This window comes from Anopheles gambiae, chromosome 2 (assembly GCF_943734735.2).
Source record: "Anopheles gambiae chromosome 2, idAnoGambNW_F1_1, whole genome shotgun sequence".
NCBI classification, from domain to species: domain Eukaryota; kingdom Metazoa; phylum Arthropoda; class Insecta; order Diptera; family Culicidae; genus Anopheles; species Anopheles gambiae.
Window position 1 is genome coordinate 55,026,590 of NC_064601.1, and position 27,643 is coordinate 55,054,232.

The 27,643-nt window shown below is 42.2% G+C and overlaps 2 protein-coding genes across 4 annotated transcripts in view; one reads left to right on the forward strand and one right to left on the reverse strand.

The window, feature by feature from the left end:
• On the forward strand, positions 1-27,230 carry LOC1274624 (synaptic vesicular amine transporter). 3 transcript variants are annotated; one of them, XM_061652502.1, is made up of 10 exons: positions 1-113; positions 808-897; positions 1,007-1,139; positions 10,633-10,869; positions 20,166-20,309; positions 20,403-20,541; positions 20,632-20,690; positions 20,759-21,354; positions 21,433-21,629; positions 21,785-22,437. In XM_061652502.1, the coding sequence occupies exons 4-10, from the start codon at positions 10,656-10,658 to the stop codon at positions 22,110-22,112; spliced, it is 1,677 nt and encodes a 558-aa protein (XP_061508486.1). In that variant the 5' UTR covers positions 1-113; positions 808-897; positions 1,007-1,139; positions 10,633-10,655; the 3' UTR covers positions 22,113-22,437. The 3 variants fall into 3 exon arrangements, with proteins under 3 accessions (XP_061508486.1, XP_061508485.1, XP_061508487.1); XM_061652503.1 differs by lacking the exons at positions 1-113; positions 808-897; positions 1,007-1,139 and adding exons at positions 6,385-6,856; positions 22,720-27,230 and having other exon boundaries at positions 21,785-21,905; XM_061652501.1 differs by lacking the exons at positions 1-113; positions 808-897; positions 1,007-1,139 and adding an exon at positions 6,381-6,856.
• LOC1274625 (polyphosphoinositide phosphatase) overlaps positions 27,215-27,643 on the reverse strand; it is a 3,044-nt gene continuing 2,615 nt past the window's right edge. The window contains exon 4 of the mRNA XM_313776.5: positions 27,215-27,575. Coding sequence (XP_313776.5) covers positions 27,269-27,575 — 307 coding nt within the window. The 3' untranslated portion in view covers positions 27,215-27,268. The remainder of the gene's footprint in view (positions 27,576-27,643) is intronic.

Genomic DNA, 27,643 nt, shown 5'->3' on the forward strand with positions numbered 1-27,643 from the left:
TTGCCAGCTAGCCTAACGTTCGGAAAGAAAACGACCATTCGTTGGACAGCTGCAAGCGTGTCGCACAGTACGAGACTGGATCTCGTCACAGCAGGCCGCGGTTCTCTTTTCCGGTAAGATATCAGCCAAGGGTTATGTGTTTCGAAAACGGACGACATTCAAGTGACACTTGATATAGGGTTTTTCATGTTGCATCTGGCAATCACTTGGCAATCTTAGCTATTTCCTATACTTTGCGTCATAACTTCTGCAATACAGTGCTGCCGTGCGTTCGTGCCAATTTTGGTACAAAAGTGTTAAAAGTGATAAGTCTTAACCCGCCGTTTTTATTGGCAAAAGCGATGGAAAGAACGGATTGTGCGCTGGTTTCTAATGAATTGATTAATGTTCACATGACAAACAAAAACAGTGTACTGTGTAGTGTAATATAGACTAGCCGGGTTTACTAAACAGCATAACCATTCAATATACTCATACTGGTCGATAATATCTCGGAAAGACTAAAGTGATTACATACCCGCAGCTCAGCAGCGCAGTTTTACGTTTGATTTCAATATTGTTTTTCGTCAATTTACCGCTTGAACCCACTCGCCATGGTTGTTTTTCGCAATATTTTCGCATTACTCCCCGGTACAGAACCTAATCGAACGTTAACGCAAACGAACCGAATCGAATGCTCGAGCCGCTTCCCAGACCAGTCCGTCGGAAAATGGGAATCCAAACAGAAGCCGGAAAAATATTTGGTTCTGTTTCGATTCGAGTCCATTTGGAAAAGTGTTGTTTTTTACCCGTTTATACATCCTGCAGGTTGCGGTCGCCTTGTATAAGTTTACAGGATAGCAGAAACACTCGTGAGAACACGTGGTTTAGCTGGTGTCCAGTGAGGCAGGCTCCTGGGTGAGTGCCGTTTCCGGTAGTGACGAATTTGCTGACTTCCATTTCAAGGAAGTAAACCACATACAGGCGACCTAATAAAACAGCGAACATTCGACGAAAAATTCCACAGAACCGCAGCCGTCGGGTATTCGAGCGGTACGGTACTGTCGCTAAGCTTCCGTTGCAAGATGAAGTGACATTGCTCCGCAGACTTCCGGTTCATTTGCGATCCCTCCCGTAGACCCACAACGCAACCGAATCATGTAAGTAACCAGCACTATGGGGTTGAGGAGGGGTTGTTACGCAGTAGAAGAGCTTACTTTGCGGCACGTTGTCGTGATGGTTCTAATCCTGCTGTGAAATAAACTTCTCTTAATGTTATTTTTGTGATTTTGTTTTGGAAAGATGTGAATCTTCCACAAATTAAAGTCAATCCAACCATTTAAATCCAATTAACAACGCCGAAAACTCAATTCTGTACGGTTGCCTGGCAACCAAAGGTGACGCTCTTTTCCGTCCGGCAAGCTTTCACCGTACTAAAACCAAACAAATGTTGTGTATCATCCACTGCACACGATGCGAAACATCGTGGAGTATCTATTTATATTTCAGCTGAACTTGAAATGCTGGGATGAAAAGAGAGTGAAATATATACCAAACCCGTGCCAACATTCGCGGCAGCATGAGCAAGCGTCTCGGCCGGGACTGCCGTGCCACGTGCGAAAAATGCCATAGCTGTGGCACAATATTTCCCTATATCCTGGCACAACCATGCGGCTGTTGCCCATCCATTTCGCTCAAACCACCCGTCGTGCACAACCGTTGCTTTGAAAATGGCTTCCTGTAGTGTTTCATGTTTGTCGTTTTGCTTTTCGTGCTACACTTTTCTTGCTGCCTTTCCCTTATCCTGTTCGCACCTGGCAACGCGTGCACAAAAGGAACGGAATGAAGACTAGCTTTAAAAAAAATCGAGCTCTTTTACAGTCGGTTAGCAGCCGGGACCCGTTTACAGGTCGTTATCATCGCTGATTGTTGCTATAAAAGCGGTCGTACCAGAAAGCGGTCGTTCCGGATGAAACAAGACGCGACGAATGCGGAGGAACTACCGGAAGGAAGCAAGGACTTGAGGGCGATAGAAGCAGCAAATCACGCCGACAATTGGGAAAGCGTGGCTGCCATCGCATAAAAGAAGCAAAACTCTATATGTTGATTCGCAAAGCCTCCCCAATCGCGGTACTTTCCAACTACCGGCGGTTATTGGGTTCAGGGTGTAGCTTAACAGTTTTCCTTTATTGAACCTGATCGTTCTATTGGATGCCCGATTTCCGTTCCGTTCCATTCAGTGAAAACAGGGTGAAATAATTATGCCCAAACGCACAAAAGTTGACAGATGTGGTACAAGGGTCGAGTTGATGTCAGATTTGGTCCGTGCGGCCCACAACCAGGAAACGGTAGAGCAACTTTTTACATTAAAATTTCATCATATTTTCACGGTCTAGCGCACGGCCGGCAAAAGTTTACTTGTATCTCAATTAATCCGTGAAGAAGCAAAAAGGTGCAAAACCATCGGCACACAGTCGTGATTTTACTACAGAAAACAACGACACGAAAACTAGTCGGATAGATTCTCAGAACCGCTTCAAATCCACCTGTTCACAGTGGTGTTTATCTTTTAGAGTGCTTTTCAAACCTTTTCCGTCGCTGCAGCGAGAACCATACCTGTGAAACACTATAGAAAGGTGAAATTGCTAATATTTACTTAAAATACTAAATATAGCTAATGGACCTCTTGGAAAAGATGTAGGACTGTTTAACTGCTTCGATATAGGCTTCTTTTCTCTTGATAATCACATTGAAGCATGTAAGAGGAATGAGTGTTAAATAATCTAAAAATGATCAAAGCTAAATGAATTAAGAACCAAACCTTGTGTTAAAAATGATTTTGTCGATGAAAAATCTATTCGTTTGATGTTTTGGGTTAATTAATAATATATCTAATTATATCAGTGCGGGAGGATAAAAATTGGCTCATATTTGAGAACGATTTTCCCTTAATCGAGTGCGATAATCCACTTTTTTATTCATATTTAACAATAAACACTCCTTCAACTGTTAAACTCCTTTGGACATTTTTTAGTTTTTTTTTTAATTAATTTTCTTTATAAAACTTCATTACATTCGTTCGGGTTCGCTAGCACCGTTCAACTATCACACCTGAATGGAATGCGTGTTTAAAATGTTCTTGTATTATGCCGTGTTACACCAAATAATGTGAGTTGATTATGGAAGCCAATCAAAGCAAAAGCTAGAAGAATGCACAACTTTCCAGGAACTAGTTTACAAAACTTCAAAATGTTTATTTGCGTCACACATCATACCATTGTATAAACTCGCAACTCCTTTTTTTTGTCTCTTGTTTTTTTTATTTATTTTGTGTATTTAACAATTTGGTTTAATCAGTTGTGTTAATTATTACTACATAACTATGCGCTTTAAAAAACTGGTCCAGGTACAGGTATATACTACAGTAAAATATTTTCGCGGATATTGATCAACATCAACATTTAGTTTTTTTATTGTAACTAATAGGTAAAAATAACTAATTTCTGTGTTAGTGCCTTATTACACCGCGGTACTGTGGATTAGTACCTAGTTACTTCGCGCTCTGACACCAATCGAACAAACGTATAAGAAACTTATAAAGAAGTTCACTATCAGTCATCTCAAACAAACAAGACAAACATCGTCTCGAACCTGGTCAAATTCCCTACATTTTTCATGTCTGATGTCTTGTTTAATTGGTGTCAGTTTTAGTTTTTACTCTTGTCACTTATTTTAGCTAACAAATCTTCATTACAACGTCCTAGTTACTTGATACTATTTTTTAAGGAGTTTCTTTAAACAATTTCAGCCATTCCATTCAGACAACTAATGCACTTAACGTATAATTATTAAGTCTTTAGTAGTTATTTGTTCTAGTTACTTTTACACTACTAATTTATTTCAACTAAACGATACACTATTTGTAACTAGTAATTATTACTATGTATTCTTGTCAGATAGTGAAAATTCGATATTTTTGCTACTTACTTATCCGGAGCTACAACCGCTTTGAGGTCTTGACCTTCTTCAGGAGTGGCCATAACCGCCACGGTCTCTCGCCTTCGTCTGCCAGACAGTTATCCGTTGTCGATATTTTTGCTAGTTACTTTTAATCTTGTAGTTCATTCCACTCAGATCATGAATTACTTGTAACTAGTTGCTCTTGCCAGTTAGTGCTTACTAGTTATTTTGCTAAGTTATGTCAATGATTCACTTTTTTTTAATCTGACGACCAGTTACTAGTAACTATTCACTTTAACTAGTTACTCATGGAAAAGTAACTGGTAAGCTTTTATTCCTTATATTGTTTTAATTCCCATCTTTCATTGGAATGTGTATTCCCTTTTTCTGGACTGATTTATATGTTGTTGAGCTTTCTTGGCCGACAGTTCGAATAAAAATCCAACCCCGCTTTTGTTTGTAGTATTTGATATAATTTGACTACGTGTCTAGTGATATTATTCTTTAACATTGTGTCGAACAAATTTCTAGCAATATACTAACTAACGTTGTAAGAAAAAAAAATCATACATTGGTAAATAGATAAATACTACGGATATATACTTATGTTGTATTCAATTTAAATCCTACATTTGTAAAATATGTACCATTTATAAACTTAAGTTGCAATGCACCGCTGGTAAAACACGTCTGATTTGTGAGGCGATCGAGATAATCAGGTCTTTTCATCTCTGGTATCGCTATACAATGCAATAGCTGAGTAAAACGAACATGTTCTTTCCTTGACATTATGCACGAGCAACGATTTGCTACTTGTTGCATACACCGGAGAACGTTTATCGTATGTGACTGTATAGAACATATTTAACTTACACAGTCATGAATTTGGGATGATAAGGCAAATGACTATAGGTATACAATAGCATTGTTTATTACGTTCCATTATAAATAAAACGGCAACAACAAAAAAAACGAATTAAACGCAAGTTACTTTTTATATAAACACTTCCTAATGCGGTGATAGAATGGAATAAAATTATAGAAAACAAGCTTAATGTCTTGTAATCCTAGCAATATCAAAAACACACAAAACCTGTTCCGGATACACATGTGTTCCACGTGCTTTTTTTTCGTTTTAGCAAGCACAAAAACATCCACCAGTCCAAGCTTTTTTCGGTCGATAAATGCTACCGTTCTAAACGCATTAGGATACCCCAAAAACAATCTAAAGATTTGCTTTCTTTACTGTTTACGGCCCTAACATAAGACCGTCGCGTGGTTCTCCGTGCTCATATCCGGGGAAGATGGAAGAAGTTAGCCTTGCCAAATATTTTAAACTTAAAAATAAAAAAAAATACACACATCCAGGAAGATGGCAAAACACATCACAAAGCATCGCATCAAGACAAACAGAGAAAAAAATGAAGTAAAAGATCTCCCAAAAACAGGTTCTCCGTCCTGTCGGCGTTTGGGAGCTCGTTATCTTTCCAAGCTTCGCTTTGGTTTATTCGGCACTAGGAGAGCAAGTTCTGGGGCGCGATAGAGTTTGCAGTTTGTTGGTAGTTTGAAAGAATGCTTGAAAATGATTTTAAACAGTAGTGGACAGCTCGTTAACAAATAGGACCGCTAACAATGAGCCGAGTTTTGTTCGCTTTTTTATAAGTGTAATAAAAGGTATTACATTAAAAAAGGAAAACTAATGAGCACAAAAAAGAACTGCGCTTTATGACCAACTTTTCCGTTTTATTATTATAACTGTATAGCAAAATCATGTTACAAATTGTCAATGTCATCAACAGGCAACTCATTTGTATCACACTGTAGCAGTTCTCGTGCTAGCGATGCTGCTGTTCATCTGGATCGTTCAATAAACGCAAGAGATGAAAGTCATTCCATGCGGGGAATGGAGCTGTGGCAGGTTGTGTATAGAAGCGCGTGTGAAGCGTTTGAAGACGCGCCCACTGATACCTGTGGAGCCGCGCCGAACGTTTGTTGTCCAACGTGGATTATAACCGTCAAATGTGTGTGAAGCTAAGGAGGTTTGACCGGTCGTGTCTCATTCGAGGATGGCTTGACCGAAGCTCCAAAAACTGTGGCTTTTAAACCGCATGATGATGAGGAGGAAGATGTATGCCCCAATACAAATGAGGATGGGTCGAGATAAGTGTAGCTTTCCGATGCTGGACAACAGCTCGTTCTGTGCGTACATATACCTAAGCTTTATCACGCCTGAGTGTGAGTGTGTTTATGATCGACATCAGAAAAATGAAAAGAAGAAAGAGAGTAAGAGTACAGAACGACCCACACAAGGAGAGAAAGAGAGAGAAAGAGAGAGAGAGAGAGAGAGAGAGAGAGAGAGAGAGAGAGAGCGAAAAAAATGAAAGAGAAGGGCACACAGCGAAACTCATCTTAGAAGGGGTAACGCAGGTAATCGCTCAAAGGAGGTAGCGACTAAGATAACAGCGACGCATCGAGGGAGAAATGTTTTGTTAGTTTTTCTTAGCGATCCGCGCGGCTAGCATCGTGGCAGACGAGTGCCGATCAGACTGATCGATTTCGCGATACATTTCTGTTGCGTTGGGTCTGAAATTTTCAAATCCCAAGGAACGCTTTTAAGAACCCATACTCGTGGCTGCTCGAACGCGACCTCGCTACCTCGTTTCCTTGAGTGTAGAATAAAATAGTGCTGTACGTTTCGTTGCCAAACGCGTGTTGCGGTGTACCATCTAAGGAAAGTTTACGATCATCTTCCGTCGCTGTTGCAGATACAAGGCATTTAATTTGTGTTTTACGTGATTGATATGGTTAGACGCTATTTTGCAGTCGTATGTTAGTACGGTCGTGGCAGTAGTTGGTGGTGTGCAAGGTTTCCACAACCTGGTGTGTCTCGCGCTCGTTCTTTCTATAGTTCAAAAAGGTAATTTAATGAGAGATGGAAATGTAATCTGTTTACGTGCTGGCGTGTGTGATGACATTTCATTCATAACGATCTTGAAGCTCACTAAACCATGAACGACCTTGCACAGCATAAATTCACACCGGTGTGCTAAAAAATTGTGATGCAGCTGATCTCTTGAACAGGAGTTCGCATTTTTTGTTGTACCGTCGTTTGTTTCTAGTGCTTGGTAAAGAACATGACAACAATTTTTACTCGTTCATAATCAAACAGGTTAAAATTTGTTGTCCAAACAAAGTATCTAATAAGAACATGCATCTAGCGACTGTTTGATTGATTGTCCACGTGTTTTCTCCTGTTTTGCCTTTGGCTGATGTGCGCGTTGGGCAATTAATGCCTTGTTGTTTACTGACAGCTAAACCATAATCCCTATTTAAACTTGAACGTGACGAATTAAGAATGTTGCTTGTTGTGCTGTTATTTGAATTACCTTTTATTATCTTTTTTAAATAAGTGAGCGATTGTTTATGAGCGCCGTCGTTTGGTTAAACACATTTGGGTCGTAGATGAAGGGCCCTTGGTAGGCCCTTAATACGTCGAGATGCATCGTCACACGCCTTGCTTAATTGTCAGAAATGAGGAAGTTGGCAAAATAGAATCAAGCATCACACACACACCGACGACATGCGCTGTGAAACAATTCGCGCACACATTTAGTAACTCATAAGCGTCCAGCAATCTAATAGCTGCATTTCACCTCACTGTACCATACAAGCTGGTGACATTCATTGACCACGGTCGAGTGATTAGCACGTGACGACCCGTTAGCTCCATTTTGGCTACCGCTACCGGGTACGGCGGCCGCCCAGCAAGGCCCACTATGGCGCAGTTACCTTTTGTCTTCTCTTGGCAGCGGCGGAGAACCACAACCAGCGCAACGAGTCGTTCATGTGCTCAATCATCTCTTACCACGCATAGTTCACATTAGATAGGAATCTCTCCATTCCGCCCCATTCTGGTCGGGCCACGTTTAGTGCACGGGTTACAATCCACATAGCTTCACATACCGGCACCTGTCACGAATGCTACCAATCATCCATTCATCTCGCAAAGGTGGTCAAACGTGGATGAGTTGCAAGCGGAGCTAATTCATCGGCACCGTAGTAGCAGGAGTACGGGGATGGGGGCAAACCGAGTCATTTGGCACTGCGTTGTTTGAGGCGCTAATCGGTACATCGCCTTGCATCCGGACTGGTAGTGAAAAACTTGCTGCACTATGAACATTGCAACCCACGCAGTGGTTTGCACGAATTGAAGAGCGCGTGATAGTGAACTTGAACGTGGACCCGACGCATTGTTGCCGATGGCATTGGATGTTCTAATTTGGAACGTGTGTACTTTTCTACCATTACAGTGCGGCACAGCGGCTGCTGGTGGTAGCACGTGTAAATGGATATTGTTGTTAATGAGAACACTGCGCTGATGCCGGGGATTTTGGGGAAACATTTCAATGATAACACGGCATAATTCCAACAGCCAGCAAAGTCGGTCGAGGTGGTTCGATAGTAGCATTATTTTGATTGCATATATCACTTCCCACACTCCGCTCAAACTAAACATGCATGCAAGTGAAACTTATATATAAAAAACAAGGTAGCTTTTTGTGCTTTTTAGGAAGTTATTTTCTGGCACGTAGTGGGAGTTCAAATTATCGTAAAGAAAATTAGCTAATTATAATCAGAAAAGTTTCAGATACTAAAAAAATAGTTTTTTTTTCGCTATTTTTTGTACAAAGAGCGGTGCTTTATAAAAAAACATACTTTGAGATTGCCAAAGTATTCATCAAATTATCTTATTATCCTTAATAGTAATAGTAACAGTAAATAGTAAATCTACACTTCTAATATTAATATTCAGATTGCTTCATTACCTTCCTACGATCAAAATAACCTAAACACCTGAATGTTTCTTACCAATTTCCATTTTGCCTGTGTGTAATTTATTTACACATGCTGTTTATGTTCTGAATGTCTTATTTATACAGATGATTATAAATAACAATCATCGTGTTCGAGGCTTAGGATGTAAACTTATGAGTTTTGTAGACAGTGTTATTTTATTGTGTCATTAATATTTCTGAATCCCTAAAGGAAGCTTTTGTTCTAACAATTTCTAATACCTTGTTTAGTAACTGATTGTATACCGCCAATGGTCGATTGAATTAGTTTTTATTAAATATAACATATACTCTAATAGTCGAGTGTTCTCGTGTTATTAAAGTATAATACGTCTTTTTTGTGTAAATTTAACACGATTACTGCAAGCTTAAGCAAGTTTGATCGTTAACAGTTGAAATGCTCTCCAATTTTGTTTTAAAACATATTTCAACTTCCTTTCAACACAAGATCTACAATCTGCACGGTTATTCAAAAGTTCAACTTTAAAAAAACGAAAAATGAACACTTCATCATGTAAATTGAACATCCTGAAAGAAGAATAGTGACATTACCTATGACGAAAGATGCCAAACAGAAAGGAGTTGCGAGCTTAATTCACTTGTTAATTAAGTTAAATTATGTATCGTTTTCTGTTTTCATACAATTCAGAAAACTTATTAAAAACAGCATGAGAAATCTGTGTTTGGAATTATCATTTTAGAAGATTAGTCAATACGATTGTGAATCGTTTTGAGTCATATAGTTTGAACCGTTTTCGCTAATGTTGTATATTTATTCGTACATCTTTACATGTGTTACTAATTTTCGCATTAGTAGCAATGGAAGCTAAGCGACCGATACAACTTGTTTGTAGGACAAAACTAACAAAGCAATCGATTAGGTACAATAAAGCATTTAAAATAATGCACAAAGAAGAAATAGTCTTAGTAAAATTGATTTTACGTGTCACTTCGTCTACAAGCGGGTCAGATGATAAAGTGTCCAAACTCCTATCGTCCCAACATTAGCCCATAACTTATCGTATCATTTCATGTCGGTTGAGTTCGACCAGCATCCCCAGGAAGGACAGTTATAATGCAGTGCGACATAACTGATTCGTGGTAGCGGAAATAAAAACGTCACCTTGGGAAATCATGAAATATGATACGGACTACTTTTCAATTGTCGTAAGACAGTACGGTCGGCTGTCGTTCGCAACCGTGCTACAACCATCCTAATCACCATTAGATCCTTCCGCAATCGTTGCGTGCAGAGTGTGGGTCCCCGCAGAAATCGTCCCTTCCCCTACCCCAACCTTCTCTCTCTCCTCCTACGACAATACAATCGTTTTCCATTGCTTCTACGTTTCCTGTATCTCATCCTATCCCGCGTTCCTCCAGCAGGAACCCACGCACTGCCACCCAGACGTCTACCGAGCGTCTTGGGCGGTATTTTACTTTAATCTCGCCAGCAATGCTTCCGCAGGAACCGACCCATGCCAGAACCAGTCGGTCTTTGATCCCACCTCTGTGTCCCTTCCCGTGCGGACCCAACCACCACATCGTGTACCTTTCGTTACCTCCCCCATTGCATCGGCACGTTCGCAATGGCGAAAGAAAATAATCCGCTTTTCATTTCAATCTCTACTTTCCTGTTCCGCTTTTTGGCGATGGACGCCCAACCACCCACCAACCAACCAACCAACCAACCTGGACCATCGATGTAAATGCGGGCCCGACAACTGACAACACCTCCACCGACCACCGCGTCCCAACACCAACCGTGTGCAAAAATGTCTGGAATGGGTTGTTTTGGGTCGCTCCCTTGCTCACACTTCCACCTCCCCTGCCGCCCCGGCAGCCGCTGGTGTCGAGTAAGCTGAAATGCAAGCAACGGTCTCGGAGGGAAACGGTCAGGGACCCAACAGCAGTAGCAGCAGCACCGGCCACAATCACAGCTCTTCTCCGAAACTGCCGCCACCCGGCTCGTGGGCATCGCTGAAGGCAAACGTGATAAGATGGCGCGGCTCACGGAAACTGGTACTCGTCATCGTCGCCATCGCACTCCTGCTCGACAATATGCTGCTGACCGTCGTTGGTAAGTTTGGGTGATTGGCAATTGTGGCGAAGAACAAGGCATATCCAGTTTAATTATCCACAGCACTAAAATTATCTTTAGCTTAAATCACCCATGCACTTTAGCATCTTTTGCCAAATCTATCAAAAGATTCCTTTGTCAAAATAATCAACGCTTCGACCCATTCGTGCAGTCATATTTGCAGCTTAATTTAAAATAGCTCACCGAAGCATGTCAGTTGCGGTGTAATATGGTGCAAAAAATTCCTATTTGCATAATAGCTCTGAGCTCTCAGAGCCGCTCTAAGTGCTCATTTTGAGTTCAACTGTTAAATCAAATGGAATTATGGTCACAATAAAGAGCCGAGCTATACTGCCGTTCGAAGTGCTGCGTTTCTTTTCGAGAAAAGCTTTTCGTTAATTACACAACAGCTGCACGACACAGCAGGATAAATGTATTGAATATAACGCAAAGCAGTGTGGTTCCGACGTTGTAAAATGGTTTTCACTCCATCATCGACGAATAAACTTCACGCCACCCTTACACTTTCTTTGCTTCCCTTTTACACGTACAAGGAGCTAACAAAGAAAAAAACACCATCGTTGTCTAATAGACTAATAAGGGTAGTCCCGACCACGCCAATGAAGGACGATGAATCACTTACCCTTCCCAAACCCTACCGACAGCTACCGGCAGCCTCCGTTTTTACTTCCAGTGATGGAAAATTACAATCTTCCCGATGCACGCCACTGCTGATGAATGCTATTTTTACCAACACTCACTGCCACAAGTGCTAAGTAAGTCGGAGATAGGTTGAAGGTTCGCCACTTTCTTCGCCATCGCTTACTTGCCAGTGGCAGCATCTTTCCACACCGCGATCAAAACAAGAAATCGTTTTCCCAATGGCAGCGAAGTAAAATCATTTCCTTCGCACAGGATTACGGATCACTGTGGAGCGGGATTCGTACGATTGCGAACAGAGCCGTCTTCCTCCCTCCAACAAAGGATGGCCGCTTACTGCCTTGGTCCAAAAAGCGCGTCAACAGGCAGCATAATAGAATGAAAATTGTTTCTTTAAAGCCACTTATTCGGCAGCAGATCCTAATCAGCTAGCGGGAACGTAGCTGATACTGAGGCAATTGCCGCTTTTGCCTCACTCCCAGTGCTGCGGAAATGGAACGGAAAATGGTCGCACCGGAACTCTTGGTAGTGCCGGAAAAGGCGCACACAATCCGGAGACGATGGTGGAAATCGCTTCCTCGTCTTTGGTCTTTTGCTCATTTCGCTTACTTTGTGGCATGTGGCTTTGTTATATTTTCCCACTCAACTGTTGCATGCGGTTGAGTTCGTTTGGAATGGATTCTACTGGATTGTGGAAAGCCACCAAGCATCCCGCAACGTTTAAATTATACTGTTGAAATTTCTGATTGAGCAAACACTGTTCTTGTGAAGCTGTAAAGCATATATTAACATATTACATATTCCAAATAACAATGCGATCCACAAAAAAGTGGTGTATATTTCGAAAACCGCCTATTATAACATGTTTAAGAACTTACGACATTCCAATCGCTTTCCGGTCCTGCCTTTGAACATCGCGTATGAAACAATGAAAACGGTGGAATATAAGACCGTTGCTAAATAAAGTGCACTACATTATGACCCCTGAAGTGCTTCAACACGTTCTGCACAGGCATTCCGCTCGTCTGAGTCGAAAAGGCTAAAACATGGTCCTTTGAATGTATGCCAAACGGAGAATCTATTTCAGCTTCACCGGCAACGTTGAGTGTCTTGCACAAAAAATAGACTATTTCATTGAAGGAATGGTAAACGGTTGAAGGACCAAGCCTTGTTCACAAGTACCAGTAAAAGACAGAGCGAAAGCTAGAAAGAGGTAAGGAAGCGAGAAAACAAGAAAACGGCATAAAAGCCGTTCGTACCCTTACAGACCTCCCAGTCCATTTTTCTGCATGCAACTTGTTGCATTTTCCGGCATACGGTGCGCCAATAGAACAACGAAAAAAGAAAACACACAATGTGAATAGTAAACGGTGTCGAATGAAAGTGGTGCATTATAATGTCGCTGCGATTAGGTGCATTCTTTCATTTGTAAGAAATTGCTGAGAAAAAAAGGTACAATGCAAAGGGATGCAGTCCAATAATTAAGTTTCGTAATAACTGGCTTTAAATGCATATAATTTCCGTTCACTGCTTTGTATAATGTTATAATTATTTACATTGTCTTAATTAACTGCGTGCTTAGCTAAAAGTTTATAGTAACATTTGAAGATTGTTTGAGGTTGAGTTGTAGTTTTACTAAGTTGCAAGAGTCATGGTCTGTTCACTAACACGCAAAATAGTAACAATAGTTTGGCTGTTTTGTTGTACAATAATCATCGAAGAAGACTTTTTTAAATATTGTTTACACTTCTAGCTTAAATAAATGTTGGAATCTATAAGTTACATGTTGAAGTTCTTACAATCACTTAAAGTTGAATCATTCTAAAAAATGATTAAATTAAATAATTCCCGGATGGGTTTGAAACCATTAAAACGATATTACAAGACATCAATTTGGTTGGCTAGTCATTCGTTTAAGGAGCATTCTTTAATGGATACTGATACGATTCTAGCGCACTGTACACTGCCATTCTGCTCAGCACAATTATTCATCCAGCTGGGGATAATGAAAAATGGTCCCGTTGGCGATTTATCCCCGGCCGTAATGGTAAGAAGTATGCAGTGTAAATGTAACGTAGAAGTGTTTCTCACATTCATGATAAACGGAACGCTATATGGGTTAGAGGCGCTATATGGGCACAGCATCATAACAACCCTTTTGATTACACTTATACACACACACACTTACCACGGTTTACGATTCGCATTGCGGCCATCGATCGATCCGTGCTAGATCGGCTCTAGAGAGTCGTATTTCAGGTGTCCAGTAGTGGTTTCAGCTCTGCACAGGCAAAAAGTAATTCGTGGGAAGTGCGTCCTTTTTCACGTGAAATGCCTGGCATTCCGGCACCTACCTCAATGTTGGCGTGAATGGGAAACTTTGTGTGTGTGTGTTGATTTTTCAAACCCCACTTTGTACCGAAACCAAAACGGAGAACCGAAGTGGGAGTATATGCGAGGATTAAATTAAAAAGGGCATTATTTGTCGATATTATGCGGAAACGTTTAAGTGACGCAAGTGGGTATCGGTTGACGGTACTGTAAAACTCGCAAACGGGTGTAATACATGTTTACCCTTCGAACGGGCTGTGGTTGTCGTTGGTAAGCGGTGACCTCTGGGAACTCAATTTTCACGCATTCAAAATTCGGTTGGCAGTCTTCGTTTTTTTTTTATGCAATGGTGAAACAGAGATGAAAAGCCTGCTTCCTGCTTTTGACAAACGAACCACATAGATGTCTCGTGATCGATGAAAATGTGAACGGCTTCGAAATACGATAAATCATTCACGGACTCGGTCACACTTGTGTTCGCTGAACTTTAAGCTGTCAATGGCAGCGATGGTCTAAGTGGTTTAATCCGTGATGTAGTATCACGTAACTGACAAACGTACAGTAATATGTAGCTGTAAGTGATACTTTTTCATGGTTGATCCACACGCATATTGGTAAAACAATGGTAGCGAATCTGACAGCCAGAAGGCAAGTGCGTCAACGCAACGTATTTTCTCTCTTATTATTAATATAACCATTTATTTGGTTAATATTCTGAAAAAATCAGCAGCACTAAAACATTTCAAGCAAATTATTGTAGGAAGCGAACAAAATTTCAGTTTTCAAGCGGTCACGTTGAAATTGTAATGATTGAATTCTGTGGTTAGCGAGTAAACACGTAGCATACAAACACACACACACACACACACACACATACACGCAGAACATATATTTGGTATTATTCACAGCCGCACGTCCTTACACTTTCATTGTGTACCGTTGACGTCCAGCAGCAGGACCAGACGAAAAGAACATAATTTTCCGATTAGCAGCCATTACGAATCGGTTCGCAAGAAAAAAAATGACAATGAATTACACACACGCCGTCCCTACTCTTCCTGTACTGCTCTCGTACCTTACTGCTTACGAACATTCATATTCAACACGTTGGAGCTTAAGGGGATTGCTTGGTCCATGCTCGCTGCGATGGACTGCGGAAATGGACTGTGGCCGAGGGAACAAAGTCAACGAGCTGGAAATTCGGTTTACTTTAGGTGGCCGTCCTTTCCGAGGTATGTGGTGAATGTGAATGCCCAATGCTTCCTGAGTGTCCATTGGGGGTTTTTTTTCGCTCTTCTTTCTTTGTCTGTCAAGCGCGTTCTCACGGATGGAGGCGCCTGGTAGGATAACGACGGACACCGAAACGGAAGCTTCAAACGGTAGTGCGAGGCGTGAAAAATCGTTCGACTAGTGGATTAGGAATCTGTTAATGAGGGTAGCCATCCACCCTTTCCGTTTGCCTATGATCTCACATTGGAATTGGAGATGAGAACTGATCCTACCATCAACACTAGACACTAGCACTTTGAGGCATATGTGACAGCGTACCGCTTTCAAAAGGTTGACAACGTTGCACGCGTTCTCAGGGGCAAAAGAAAAATAAAGTCTTACACGAAAGGAGCCAAATAAACCACAAACTCCCAGCTCCAATACGTACGTACGAGCGTTGTCTTTTCGCGCCAGATTTGCTACGTGCCTTGCTGGAGTAACCCATACGCTATAGTTTAGTGACACTTTCTTACTCCTCTTCTGGTCGACGAAGTAAGCGAAAGCAACAGACAACACCATTAGTCGTAAGCCGCACCAAATGGCACAAAGCAGAAGACGGGCAGCAGCGAATATGCTTCCAGTGCTTGGGGCGAATGGAAAAGCTATGTCCTATGGATGGTTTATAATGTCTTAATCACCATATAACTCGTAGGAATGTGATAATATTTCCCATTGTACTTTTATCGTCTTGAAAGCATACGTATGTTTGCTGGCTGCCTGCACGCTATGCGCGGCTATGCGAGACAATGGTGGGCGAAGATACGACCGACGGTCCCATGACTAATCGTAGTGTATCTGTCAAAGTCGGGCCAGGGTGCCGGATTTAGTTCTGCTGAGTAGGGTATGAAATGATCGTACGGTGTAATGCGGGTATTATCATCTATTTTTCACTCTCGTATTTGCGAGTAATTCAGTAATGAAAGAATTTCATAAATACATTTCTAGTGCCGTTTGATGTGGCCCCAGTAATTTTAGTTTTCCATTCTTTTGGTGATGTATGGCATGGGGCTGGCTTTTAATTAACGTGTCATTCAAGCCTTTTTTATCTTTACATTACGATCAATAGACTGATTGAAACAGATGAATGTTTCGTTTCGATTGTTTATCGCTTAACAAAATCACTCCAAGAATTGGGCAGACAGGGAGTTTTGATTTAACTGAATCGTTAAAAAACAAATTTTCCTTTACTTGATTCGTGGTTATGAACGAACAACTTTTACCACAACCATCGATACCGCCCAGTTTACCGCCCATAAAGTGACAAATGAAACGGTACCCTTTCTTGTCGCTTTCTGTGGTTATGGCGGTTCTAGCTTGCATGCCATCATTCTCACCACGAAACATTTGTGCTTTGCTTCTGTTACTAAGTATCTATCATTGAACTAGAAGAGCTATACTATCGAATGCACTGTACACAGTGGAGCACTCTCTGCACCAAAGACCACAATTGAGGCGGGTTTGTTTGTCCATGCGTCAAAGAATTTGTGGCGATAATGAGCAAGTCAGTCATCAGACGCACTCACCGTGTGCTAAAATAAAAGGGTAAAGCTCATAAGAAGCCAAGCAGAAGGTCGCCCCATACCTCGTCGGGGGAAAAATGAGCTACCGTCAGATGTGGTAAACGACAATTCGCGGTTCCAGGGGCCATGGTTCTATAGTTGATGGGGGCAAAGGGAAGAAAATCATTTATAATTTACCGCACAGTCGTTAGCCAACATCATTGGTTCAATTTGGCATTGTTGGGAGAACACTTCCTGCTGCTGTTAAACTACCACCCATGGCCGTCGTCGTCTGTCGTCGGTATGCAGGGTTGCGATCGTTTAGCAATGTGGGTGTTCGTACGAGGAAGCATTCTCTACCTCATAGCATTGTCCACATTCCGGACGCTCCGATGTCGATTTCAATGTGCCCGTAGCCCGGCTGCACAGGACGAGATAATGGTCCAATTGATAAAGTATTTTCCACAGCATTCCGATGCTCACTTTTCCGACGGTTGCAATGCCAATGGGATCGGTTAGACGCTTGCTGTAGCGGCGACGATGATGAAGTAAGACACACTTGTTGGGGATATATATTTGAACAATGTGAAAGTAAAGGTGTGAACCATTGAACGCTGTTGTGAGCGGTAGCGGTAAAAAGCGGTATGGAAGCTACATTATATTGCCTATTAAATTATTAAACTATTTTTCACTACTGAAAAACAAATTAAAAAAATAAGAAGAGAAAAGTTTGAGATTTTTTTATTTTAAGGTAAATTTTATGGTAAAATTTCCTTAAATCTTTTTAAAAGATTTTAAAATTCCCAAAAATATTTTCTTTGTACTACAAATCCACATAAAACCCGTGTTATGTTTCGCATAAAAATAGACTACATAATATAGTAAGAACTTAAGTTGTACTATCCAATTGCTACGCTGCAGTAAATTGCTCTCACCTAACTTAAGTGTCTTTTCCACTTTTATTCTATTAGAAAAGTATATAATTAATGAACACCGAAGCACTCAAACTCTCGCTGCCAGCCGAGCGAAATTACAGATTTACTAGCATTTTAAAACAAATAAAAATAACAAAAAAAAACAAACTCAAACGCCATTGCCTGAGATCACCATCAAACCTGAGAGGATGAGGACGATGGCGTGAAACAAGCTGTTAATTTCTTGTTTATTAACGGCTAAACGAGTTAAAGGGTAATTTAATTGGCGGACTGTAAGCTTTTCCAAGCAGCAGTGCCCGCTGGCAGTGATGATAACGATAATAACACGGCAAGCGCCGTCAGGTGGTGTAGGGGAGGGGAAAATTATTCTACGAAACGAACTGTAACTAATCCTTTTCTCCTCCGGGCGGTAGCGCATTCGATGGGACCAGAAACGTACCTACCGCTTCCACAGAGTTTGTACTGCTACTTTCCAAACGCTGATAGATGAAGTTACGCTTCCTGACTAATTACCGTACAGGCAGCTTCGATTGGCTTCGATCGGTATGGAAAACCGAACGCACCACTCGTTCCAAAACCTCCAAATGTAGTGTGGAAATTCGTTCCTTTGCCGGATGAGTCAAAGTGTTGCAAACGTACACACTGGTGCAGGCAAGCAACGTCTCTGTTCCGCATCGATCAGGGCTTACTTACTACCGACCGGGGATGTAAATATACTTCTTCAACACTTAGCACGCATGCAGTGCTTTAAACGATGAACGATAAGGTTGTGCGATAAATGTATGTGCCTTACCTTCTTCGAGCGTTGTACGGTGTAAGAACGCCGCAGCCACAGCACCTAGCATCGCCATCAGCATCAAGGCCGATGTGCCAATGATCACACCGCCTGTAACGAAAGTGTCGAAGAGTGCCCTGAAAGCACGGCTCTCTGTATCATAATTGAATCATCCAAATTTATTCGATTACAAAACGGTTCGCTTTCATGTGCTGCATCATGTGGCGCGCCTCCGAGCACTTCATTTTAGTCTGATTGTCTTTGATACGGAGCGCAGGATACGATGGTAAGGGAAGGAATTGGCCAACCATGGTGATGAAGCAAAAGGGGGCAAAAAGGGGAAAGCTCGGTTCTCGGGCTTTGCTAGGAGCCATCGGAGGAATAGATCAATACATCGCACAAATCGATTGGTGTCGGATGGTACGCAAAACGGAAACGGTGCTATTAGGTGTAATTGCGCTTTGTACAATTCCCGCTACATAGCAAGCAAGCGGATATGCTGATGAACCTTCCCGTTCCAGTTGAACATGCCTTGCTTGGAAGAGTTTTCTCAAATTGCAAATTCGGAGTATTCCGTTTCAATATTGTAGAATGGATGCTATTCCATTGGAAACAGTTTTTCTAAACTATAATACTTTCTCAATGTCTGTCTGTGCGTTGGAGCGCGGTTACACAGAACCACACCTCGTCTCGTAAGAAATTAGTAGATAATTAAAACCTTGCTCTCCGGCAAAAGGTGGGTTCGAGCTAAAGTGAAATCTCAATTAAACACACAATCAAAAACTAACAAACCAAACTCAGTTAGCTGCCTTTCCGTTCCCGCATGACAAACCAGGCGGAAACACGACAAACAAGGGTGCTGATGTTTCAAGCCGTGTTTCCACCCCCCCCCCCCCCCCCCCCCATTTACCTTAAAGCAGAGGGAAAATACTGGGAAATCACCCCACCCCCCTCCTCCCACCCATTTCCGGGGCGTTGAGGTTCGCCGATGCAAATTCTACACTGCCGGTCGGGGTGTGGTGGCTCGGAATCTCGGAAGGAAATGGGAGAGAATTGACAGTTTAATTTCAACTTTCATTTAAAACTAAGATAATTCAATTACTCCACTGTAGTAGTGGCGGGCGTGCACGTGCATTATGCTGCGTTTCCTATCTAGCCATCTGCTGTGAGCATCACTTTCACCGTGATCGTCATCATCGTTGCGATGGATGGAAAAGTCTCCGTCCCTGTAGGTGTACGTTGTAGGGAGGGACGTAAGCACCGTTGATTGTGTTATTATGCACGGGCGAACCCGATGAAACTGACATCGATATTCGTCTTGAGGATACAGGATACAGATACAGGACACAATGTGTGTGCTGTGCTGTGGTTCCACACTTTGTTTCGTAAAGTTTCTACTTTTCCCCATAGCCACAACGGTCGGGAGATCTTGTCTCAAACGGGGTCGAACCCTGGGGCAGAACCATACTTGTTGAATGTGTTGCAGCGAGGAGAAACCGATGGTACCGATAAGAAATCATCAACCCACCCCACCCCGTACCGTATACTCGAGCAAACCCATTAAACGATGTCGTCGGTATGGACCGTAAAAGCAACACCTTTTCGTTAAAGCAACCTACTACTCCTAGGACACCCCGGTAATCACAAGTAGCAAAACGGATTGCTCTGTGTCCAGCATCATTCCATTACAGATTATTAGGCGTTAGTTTTATGGGTCGGTTTGGAACACGGTTGCACATTATCTACCTTTAGTTCGCTCGCCACTGCCCTCTGTACTGTACTGTTCCTCTGTTTCCCATTTCCCAACGCACCCTGTTTCCCCCACAGTGCCAATCATTCCGGAGTTTCTTTACGACATCAGACACCCGGATGCACCGCTGGCCAGCTTTCCCAAGACTCCGCCGACCACACCGTGCGAGAAGGAGGTGACGACACCGTACAATGGCATCGACGTTACAACGCAAGGTTACGGTAGGTTCTGCTCCTCGAATTCCAGCGCGGACTTTTGACAAGAGTAACAACCCCCCTGTGCCCCGTTTTCTTGCGCTTTCCCTTACGTCACAGATAATGCTAGCTGGTACGCGGAACGGGAGGAACGGCACAAAGAGCTGGTGGAGGAAACGGTCGAGGTAGGGCTTATGTTTGCCTCGAAAGCATTCGTCCAGTTGCTGGCCAATCCCATCGTGGGACCGTTGACACACAAGTAAGTATCGCGGTACTAGGCCCTACCGAACTGGTGCGGTGTACTTATTCCCTTTCTACTTCCAATGCCGCGTTTATTGTCCCCTCACAGAATAGGCTACAGCATTCCGATGTTTGCCGGGTTCGTCATTATGTTTATCTCCACCCTGAGTAAGTAATTGTCGCCCACTCGCCCCTAAAGGGTCTCACACTCATGCTGGCCGTTTGGTTTCGTGCAGTTTTCGCATTCGGAAGAACGTACTCGGTACTGTTCCTGGCTCGCGCACTGCAGGGTATCGGATCGTCCTGTTCGTCGGTGTCCGGCATGGGCATGCTGGCCGATCGCTACACGGACGACAAGGAGCGGGGGAACGCGATGGGCATCGCGCTCGGTGGACTGGCGCTCGGTGTACTGATCGGGCCACCGTTCGGTGGCATCATGTACGAGTTTGTGGGTAAATCGGCACCGTTTCTGGTCCTGTCGGCGCTGGCACTGGGCGATGGGCTGCTGCAGCTGATCATGCTTCAGCCGTCCGTCGTGATCGAGGAGTCGGACCCGCCGTCGCTGAAGGCGCTCGTCACCGATCCGTACATCATCATTGCGGCCGGTGCGATCACGTTTGCGAACATGGGCATTGCGATGCTGGAACCGTCGCTGCCGATCTGGATGATGGACAACATGGGTGCGAGCCGATGGGAGCAGGGCGTCACCTTTCTGCCCGCCTCGATCAGCTACCTGATCGGGACGAATCTGTTCGGTCCGCTGGGGCACCGTATTGGCCGGTGGCTGGCGGCGCTGCTGGGGCTGGTTATTATCGGGCTGTGCTTGCTGTGTGTAAGTATTTGACCACCAACAGAGAACGGAAGCGAGAGCGTGCCGCTTTAATCAAACGATGGTAACCCTCCCGTACAGATTCCGATGGCTACCTCCATCAACCATCTGATTTTGCCGAATGCGGGGCTCGGATTTGCTATCGGCATGGTCGATTCTTGCATGATGCCCGAACTCGGCTACCTGGTGGACATTCGACATTCGGCTGTGTACGGCAGTGTGTACGCCATCGGAGACGTTGCGTTCTGTTTGGGTTTCGCCATCGGTCCAGCCCTAAGGTACGTTCACATCACCTCCGGTTGTGTGTGTGTGTGTGGGAGGGGGTTTTGGAAATTAAAACTCAAGCAGCGCCACGTACGGCACACTTGACGGGAGCTGCTTTATTTATCTAACGTCGACCCTTTTCGCTCTCTTTGCGCAATTCATTCCAAAGTGGCACCTTGGTAAACACCATCGGCTTCGAGTGGATGCTGGTTGGAATTTCGATCCTTTGCTTCGCTTACGCACCGCTGCTGACGTTCCTGCGAGCACCGCCGACCAAGGAGGAGAAGAAGGTAAGCATCAACGGCATCGACAATGCTGGACTGTCGCTCGAAAGTGGACCGTGCAGTTCGTCCCAAACCATTGATCCGTCCTCGATCGAAAAAACTCCATCGAATGGAAAATTGACAAACGGAACAGGGTACACGAACGGGGCCGCCGAAACAGCCGTCCATTGTCCATCTCCGAACGGGGGTGAACATTTTGTCACGAAGCTGTAGGTGTTCCTTTTTCGTGTAAAATCGTGTACTCAGGGCTTTGCCAGTTTCTATTGCCCCACCCCCCTTCCCCGGAAGCTCTCTTTCTGCTGGATCTGTATCCCCTGCTAAGGTCGTTGTAATTTAAGCTCCATACTAGCGTGCGTACGTGATTATCTTCAGTAGCTCGTGGTGGTTTAGTTATTAATACTTTTGGTTTCCTCCTAGATTATGTACATTAATGTGTAGTTCAATATCGTTTGAATTTACGGCTGCGATGTGTGTTTAGTTGTAAGAGCCAATGGTGTCCTCTGGTTGGAACCAAATAAAACATTTTATTTTTAAAAAACTTTTTTGTTTGTTTTGTTGCCTACGATTTTTTTTATATTTTTGCCATTTCCGTTGTATGGGTTTGTATGTTTTAGTGGTAATTGTTACACATTATTTTGATCGTTTATTTCATATAATTTGTATAATTTATTTTAATCTTTTTCTGGCTTCGTTTAAGAATCAATGTCTACTCCAGCACAACTCTAGGTACATCCCACATGTTATTACAGAGCCTCATTTTTATGCGCTATATGAGCCGAAAACAAATTCATTTCATCATGCTTAATATTTGTTCTTACAGTCCCTCATCGTCGGAGAGCGCTCGTCGGTACGTTACGTCACGTACCAAAATGAGGAAGAGGACGAATAAAACAGTTCCATTCAACATACCACCAAGGTTTCCCCATGTTACGACACTTTGCCCACAAATTGAATCAAACTGAACGATAGCAACTGAAGCAACAAAACCAAGAGATCAGGTACATTTTTAAGACTGTAATCACGCCAAAACTGCATCGCCACAATCAATCAATGGATCAAACGCGAACTTTTCCCCAGCCTTCACTATTGTAGAGGCATGCCTAAGAAGAAGAAGAAGAAGAAGAAGGAAAAAAACAGCAAAACATGATAGAATGAATGTGCAACTTTGAAGGAACAATAATTTGGCCCAACATGGGGTATCCGTACCCTCACTTGTTATGCGAAGCACACGGAACAGCAATGTTTCCCACGATGATACTAGTTTATGCATGTTGAAAAAAGTCTTAACACACAAATCATCCGTAGCAGCTCCTCTAAGCGGCTGCTACGTTTTACTAAACAATCGACCTACACACGCATGTCCCTAGAACACAGCACCGATCACGGCACACTCTAAATCGCATCTATGCTCATAGCCTTGACTATGAGCCACACCGTCGGAATAGAGAAGATGGAAAGATAAACTATTACTATTAGCTTAAAAAAATCTATAATTACTCCCTGCAAAATACTAAGTCAATCGGTTTCGTCCATGCTTTTGGGTGACACTACGCCAGTACAGAGGATCGTTTCCTTTGAATCCCATTGCACGCGTGACAGCGACAGTGTTGAGCGCAAATTCGGTGATTGAAAGGGTGACATTCAAAAGCAGGGATCGAAATCGACCTGGCCTACTGCGACCAGACGAGCGTGCAGTTAAGCAAAGCCGCCGAGTAGGATCTTCGTATCCTAGTCCGGTTGTAATATACAGTACTGTCTGTGCCACTTTCAAGGTGAGTTTTCGCTGACCGCTGCAAGCGCAAACACGGTGCCAGAGATCACTTTGCTGCCAAAGCGTTTAACGTTTGTTCGATCAATTGAATCGCTAGCAACCGAATGGTACAGATATGGGACAGTGTTTTTTCTTTGCTTTGGAGACGTACTTCGGCTAAAACTGCCATTTACTGCTACGAACTGCAAAACAACACTCCACAGCTCCTGGTAGGCGGTGTGGCTGTATCAATGCTGGAAAAAATACTATTTAATAAAAACTAAACACACACACACACACAAACAAAATCCAAAAAAACATGTTATCCACTTGATCGCTTCATGTAATCTTGTTCGTTAACTATTAAACAACTCCTATCTTGACAATGTCCTAGCCGTGTCCTTAGCCGTGTAGGATGTTGTGAGATACAAAAATCTGACCAAGATATGGGAAAACAAATACGATACTAATACTGCACGCATGTTTTTACCATGCAAAACCACACTACTCTTAACTAACTGCTCTTCACAACTAAAAATGCGTTCCGTAGTTAACATAACGCGCTACCAGTATTTCCTTATAAATGAGAAATAGAGTATTACTACACACTGCTGCTAATCACGTGATCGCTGTCTATAGCTTGTACTTACAAGCACTAACAAATAATCAATGTAAACAAAAGCAACGTATTTCAGGTGTACTCCAAAAAATCACATCTTATAGAGTTAAACATACGAACGAAAGTCTCATTCTTGCAGTTACACTTGCTCCCACAGTGCAGCCACAACAGAAGGGGATGCACAACATCACAACCCCGGTAGGTGGTGGTGATAGTCTCTTTGCAAAGCTTGAATGGCTGCAAGTTTCGCTAGACACTATCGCTCACCGTGCTGACATTGTGGGTTCTCAGAATCATTATCAGAATCACTAGCTATCTACTATCTAGACACTATTATTATTATAATTATTATCATTGTTATTATTATTAAAATATAAGATTTGAGTTGTTTCAACAACATCTCTAGGTATACAGCATACTTAACCCTATTGACAGGTATCTCAAGGCAATAAAAAGGAAACTACTAACTAACTAAACTAAGCTTCTCATTTCGATGCGAGCAATGACTAATACAGGTGTGTGTGTATCTGTATGAGATTAATCTTTCTAAATTTATGCAACAAAAACAAAACTCAAATCTTGTGAGTATTTAAATTAGTAAACCAATGCACACATCTGTAAGTCTATAGTTTATTCCCCGTTTAGTAATCATTGTCATGACGGTACTACTAAAATTAAAGAAAAACGAATACCAAAAAAAACATTTACAAGGAAAACCAAACAAAAACTCATTGATAATGATGATGATGATGATGAATTGCTGACTCAATCAAAAACTAACATCAATCGAACATCGATAATGCGTTGTACAGGGTTTGTGGTATGATGTCAGGCATTGGTAATTTCTCGTTTCCACGCAGTAATCTATTGGCTCTCGCTTCCCTATAACTTAAAACATACAACTCCTGTCAAAACCGACAAAAATAGCTAATCGTTTAAACCGATACTAGAAGAAGAAAACCCCTGCCCAAAAAGGCAAATTACTTTCCAGCTTTCGTTACCATCGATACAGTCTGTCAGAATGTACTAATGCAACTAACGTTTGTGTTCTTCGTGTGTGTGTGTGTGCGTGCGCGTGTACATGTGTTTTTTGGATTATCTCTCTGTTGTCTGTCGTCGCATCGTTGTGCACATCACTGTTACAATAGGACGGATGAACACAACTGTAGAAAAGAAAATTCGGTCCACCGTGAGCCGTGTTATTGTGAGTTAGACAATAACTTTTGCTGATGTATCTTTGAACGGGGAAAGCGTTTAAATGAATCGTATCAACACTGGGTGAAAATACACTCAAAACAATCACAGCACCCATAGGCATCCAACTGGCCAACTAACTGGCCCGATAGGCTTTTATGGTGCTTGTGGTGTGAACTAAACATCTATCCATAGTATTATATCGTTGTCATCATTGTATTTGTGCATTTTTTTTTAATCTAACTCCCCTAAACGGAGGTTTCTCGAATCTCGAATGTAAAGAATTGACCTTTTGCTAGTGTGTGACATCAGTTCCACAAACCACCATGGTGCAAAATGAATAAGTTTGCATTTATTCGGCCAGTTTTGTATTTTACCGTGTTTTTGTTTTCCCAGTTATTTGTTGGCACTTACCGAAAAGTGGTGGTGCACGAACGGTGTATGTATCTAATTAAACTATCTAATACAAGGCTGGTATGGGGTCACAGATTCACAAAACAACGTATCAATAGGTAGTTGATCGAATAAACTAACAAACAAACTAAACTACTAAACACTACTACATGTTAATAGCTGCGAATGAATTATCCTTATATTTTCCATTACCCTTACATTACGGGGTTTATTGTTGTAATTCACAGGTGATATATGTTCTAATCCATTCTATAACAATTTATTGCAACTAATCTAATTTGGTGCACAGCCCATTCATCACCTTCATTGTGTGTTAGAAAGTCTTTTGATAAAAAATTAATTATTGCTTTCAGAAACTTCCATACAAATATTAAGCTCGAATTCTCTAGTCCAGATTATGTTTTTTACCCTATTAAGTACAGATTCATAGCCATACGATCAAATGGTCGGAAACGATTTTCAGATTCTACGAGAAAAATCTCCTTGTCACCATTTTAACTATGCAACGTATTACATGAATACAACAAAGAATAGTATAAAACATACTACTAATCCTTCACGAATAGGAAATAAGAATAAGTTATATGAGCGTAGCAAAGCCACACATTGTTGTTATAGTGCATAGGAGTAATGCTAATGTTCATATATTAGTGCTTTAATAAAGGGAAGGATTTGTGCAGAGGAGATGGCGGAGAAGATGTAGTAGAAGAAATAATAACAATATTTACAAGCTATGCTGAAAAGCAAGATATTCCAATTGTTGTACCATTTGATATTCAAATACGGACTAGGAATATCGGTAGGCGTATACAAACGATCCCTACCGAGATACTCCGATAAGCGATGGGAAGAAGGTAAAATAACGAATGAAAACAGTATCATGCTAACCTAATTGGTAATAAAGATATACACACAAACACACACACACAATTTATAATAGCAGAACCATGTGTAATAGATACTCCTAATACTTATATACAAAACCATAACATAAATATATATATATACACACAGAGATAACATATAGGTATGGAACATAATGGATGTGTGTGGTGATACTAATCTATGGGAGCGATGTTATAAAATGCATTTGCAGGATGTGTTGAGCAGAGTGATCCTAGCTGGTCCGTTTTTTAACACGTTTATGAGTGTAATCCATTTGCTGTGACTCAGCCGAGACGGGCAAACGTAACATTAAACTAGTAAAACAAAAAAATGGTAACCATTGTACGCGAACCGGGGCAAAATAATGCCTGCCAAGCGAAACCTGCTATAATAATGCTGATACTAAAAATATGTACAATCAAGACGAACAAAAATGGGGAACACAGAATAAAGTTGTTGGTGACATCTATTGGCATTGCCTTTGGTTTATTGACTTCTCGCCGTTACTTATGCAAACATATTCACGTACTCCAGTATCTTTGGGTCGCAGCGAAAGTCGTACATGATGGTGTGCTTCAGCATGCAGTACTTCTCGTAGATTGCTATACTCTCATCACTTACGGTCGGAATCGCAATATCGTTCTGAATGTCCTTCTCCGGCGTCACGCTAGCGATGATGATTTCGTTGTTGTATATCGATAGTCCGCCACTCTCGTTCATCTGGGCATGGCGGTTGTACTGATGCGGAGAGGACGGTCTTGCCGGCTCTCCGGTTGAGTTACAGATGCGGTTGATTTCGGCATACTTTTCGTACCTAGATCGAAAGAAAATATTACATTATGAAATAGCGTGCTTTAATACGAATTTTAACATGATGGCGAG

Bases quoted from the DNA above. Each gene is read 5' to 3' on its own strand.
- LOC1274624 (XM_061652502.1), top strand. From the start codon at position 10,656: ATGCAAGCAACGGTCTCGGAGGGAAACGGTCAGGGACCCAACAGCAGT. The intron at 10,870-20,165 runs GTAAGTTTGGGT...TTTCCCCCACAG, and splicing joins TATGCTGCTGACCGTCGTTG to TGCCAATCATTCCGGAGTTT. The intron at 20,310-20,402 runs GTAGGTTCTGCT...CTTACGTCACAG, and splicing joins CGTTACAACGCAAGGTTACG to ATAATGCTAGCTGGTACGCG.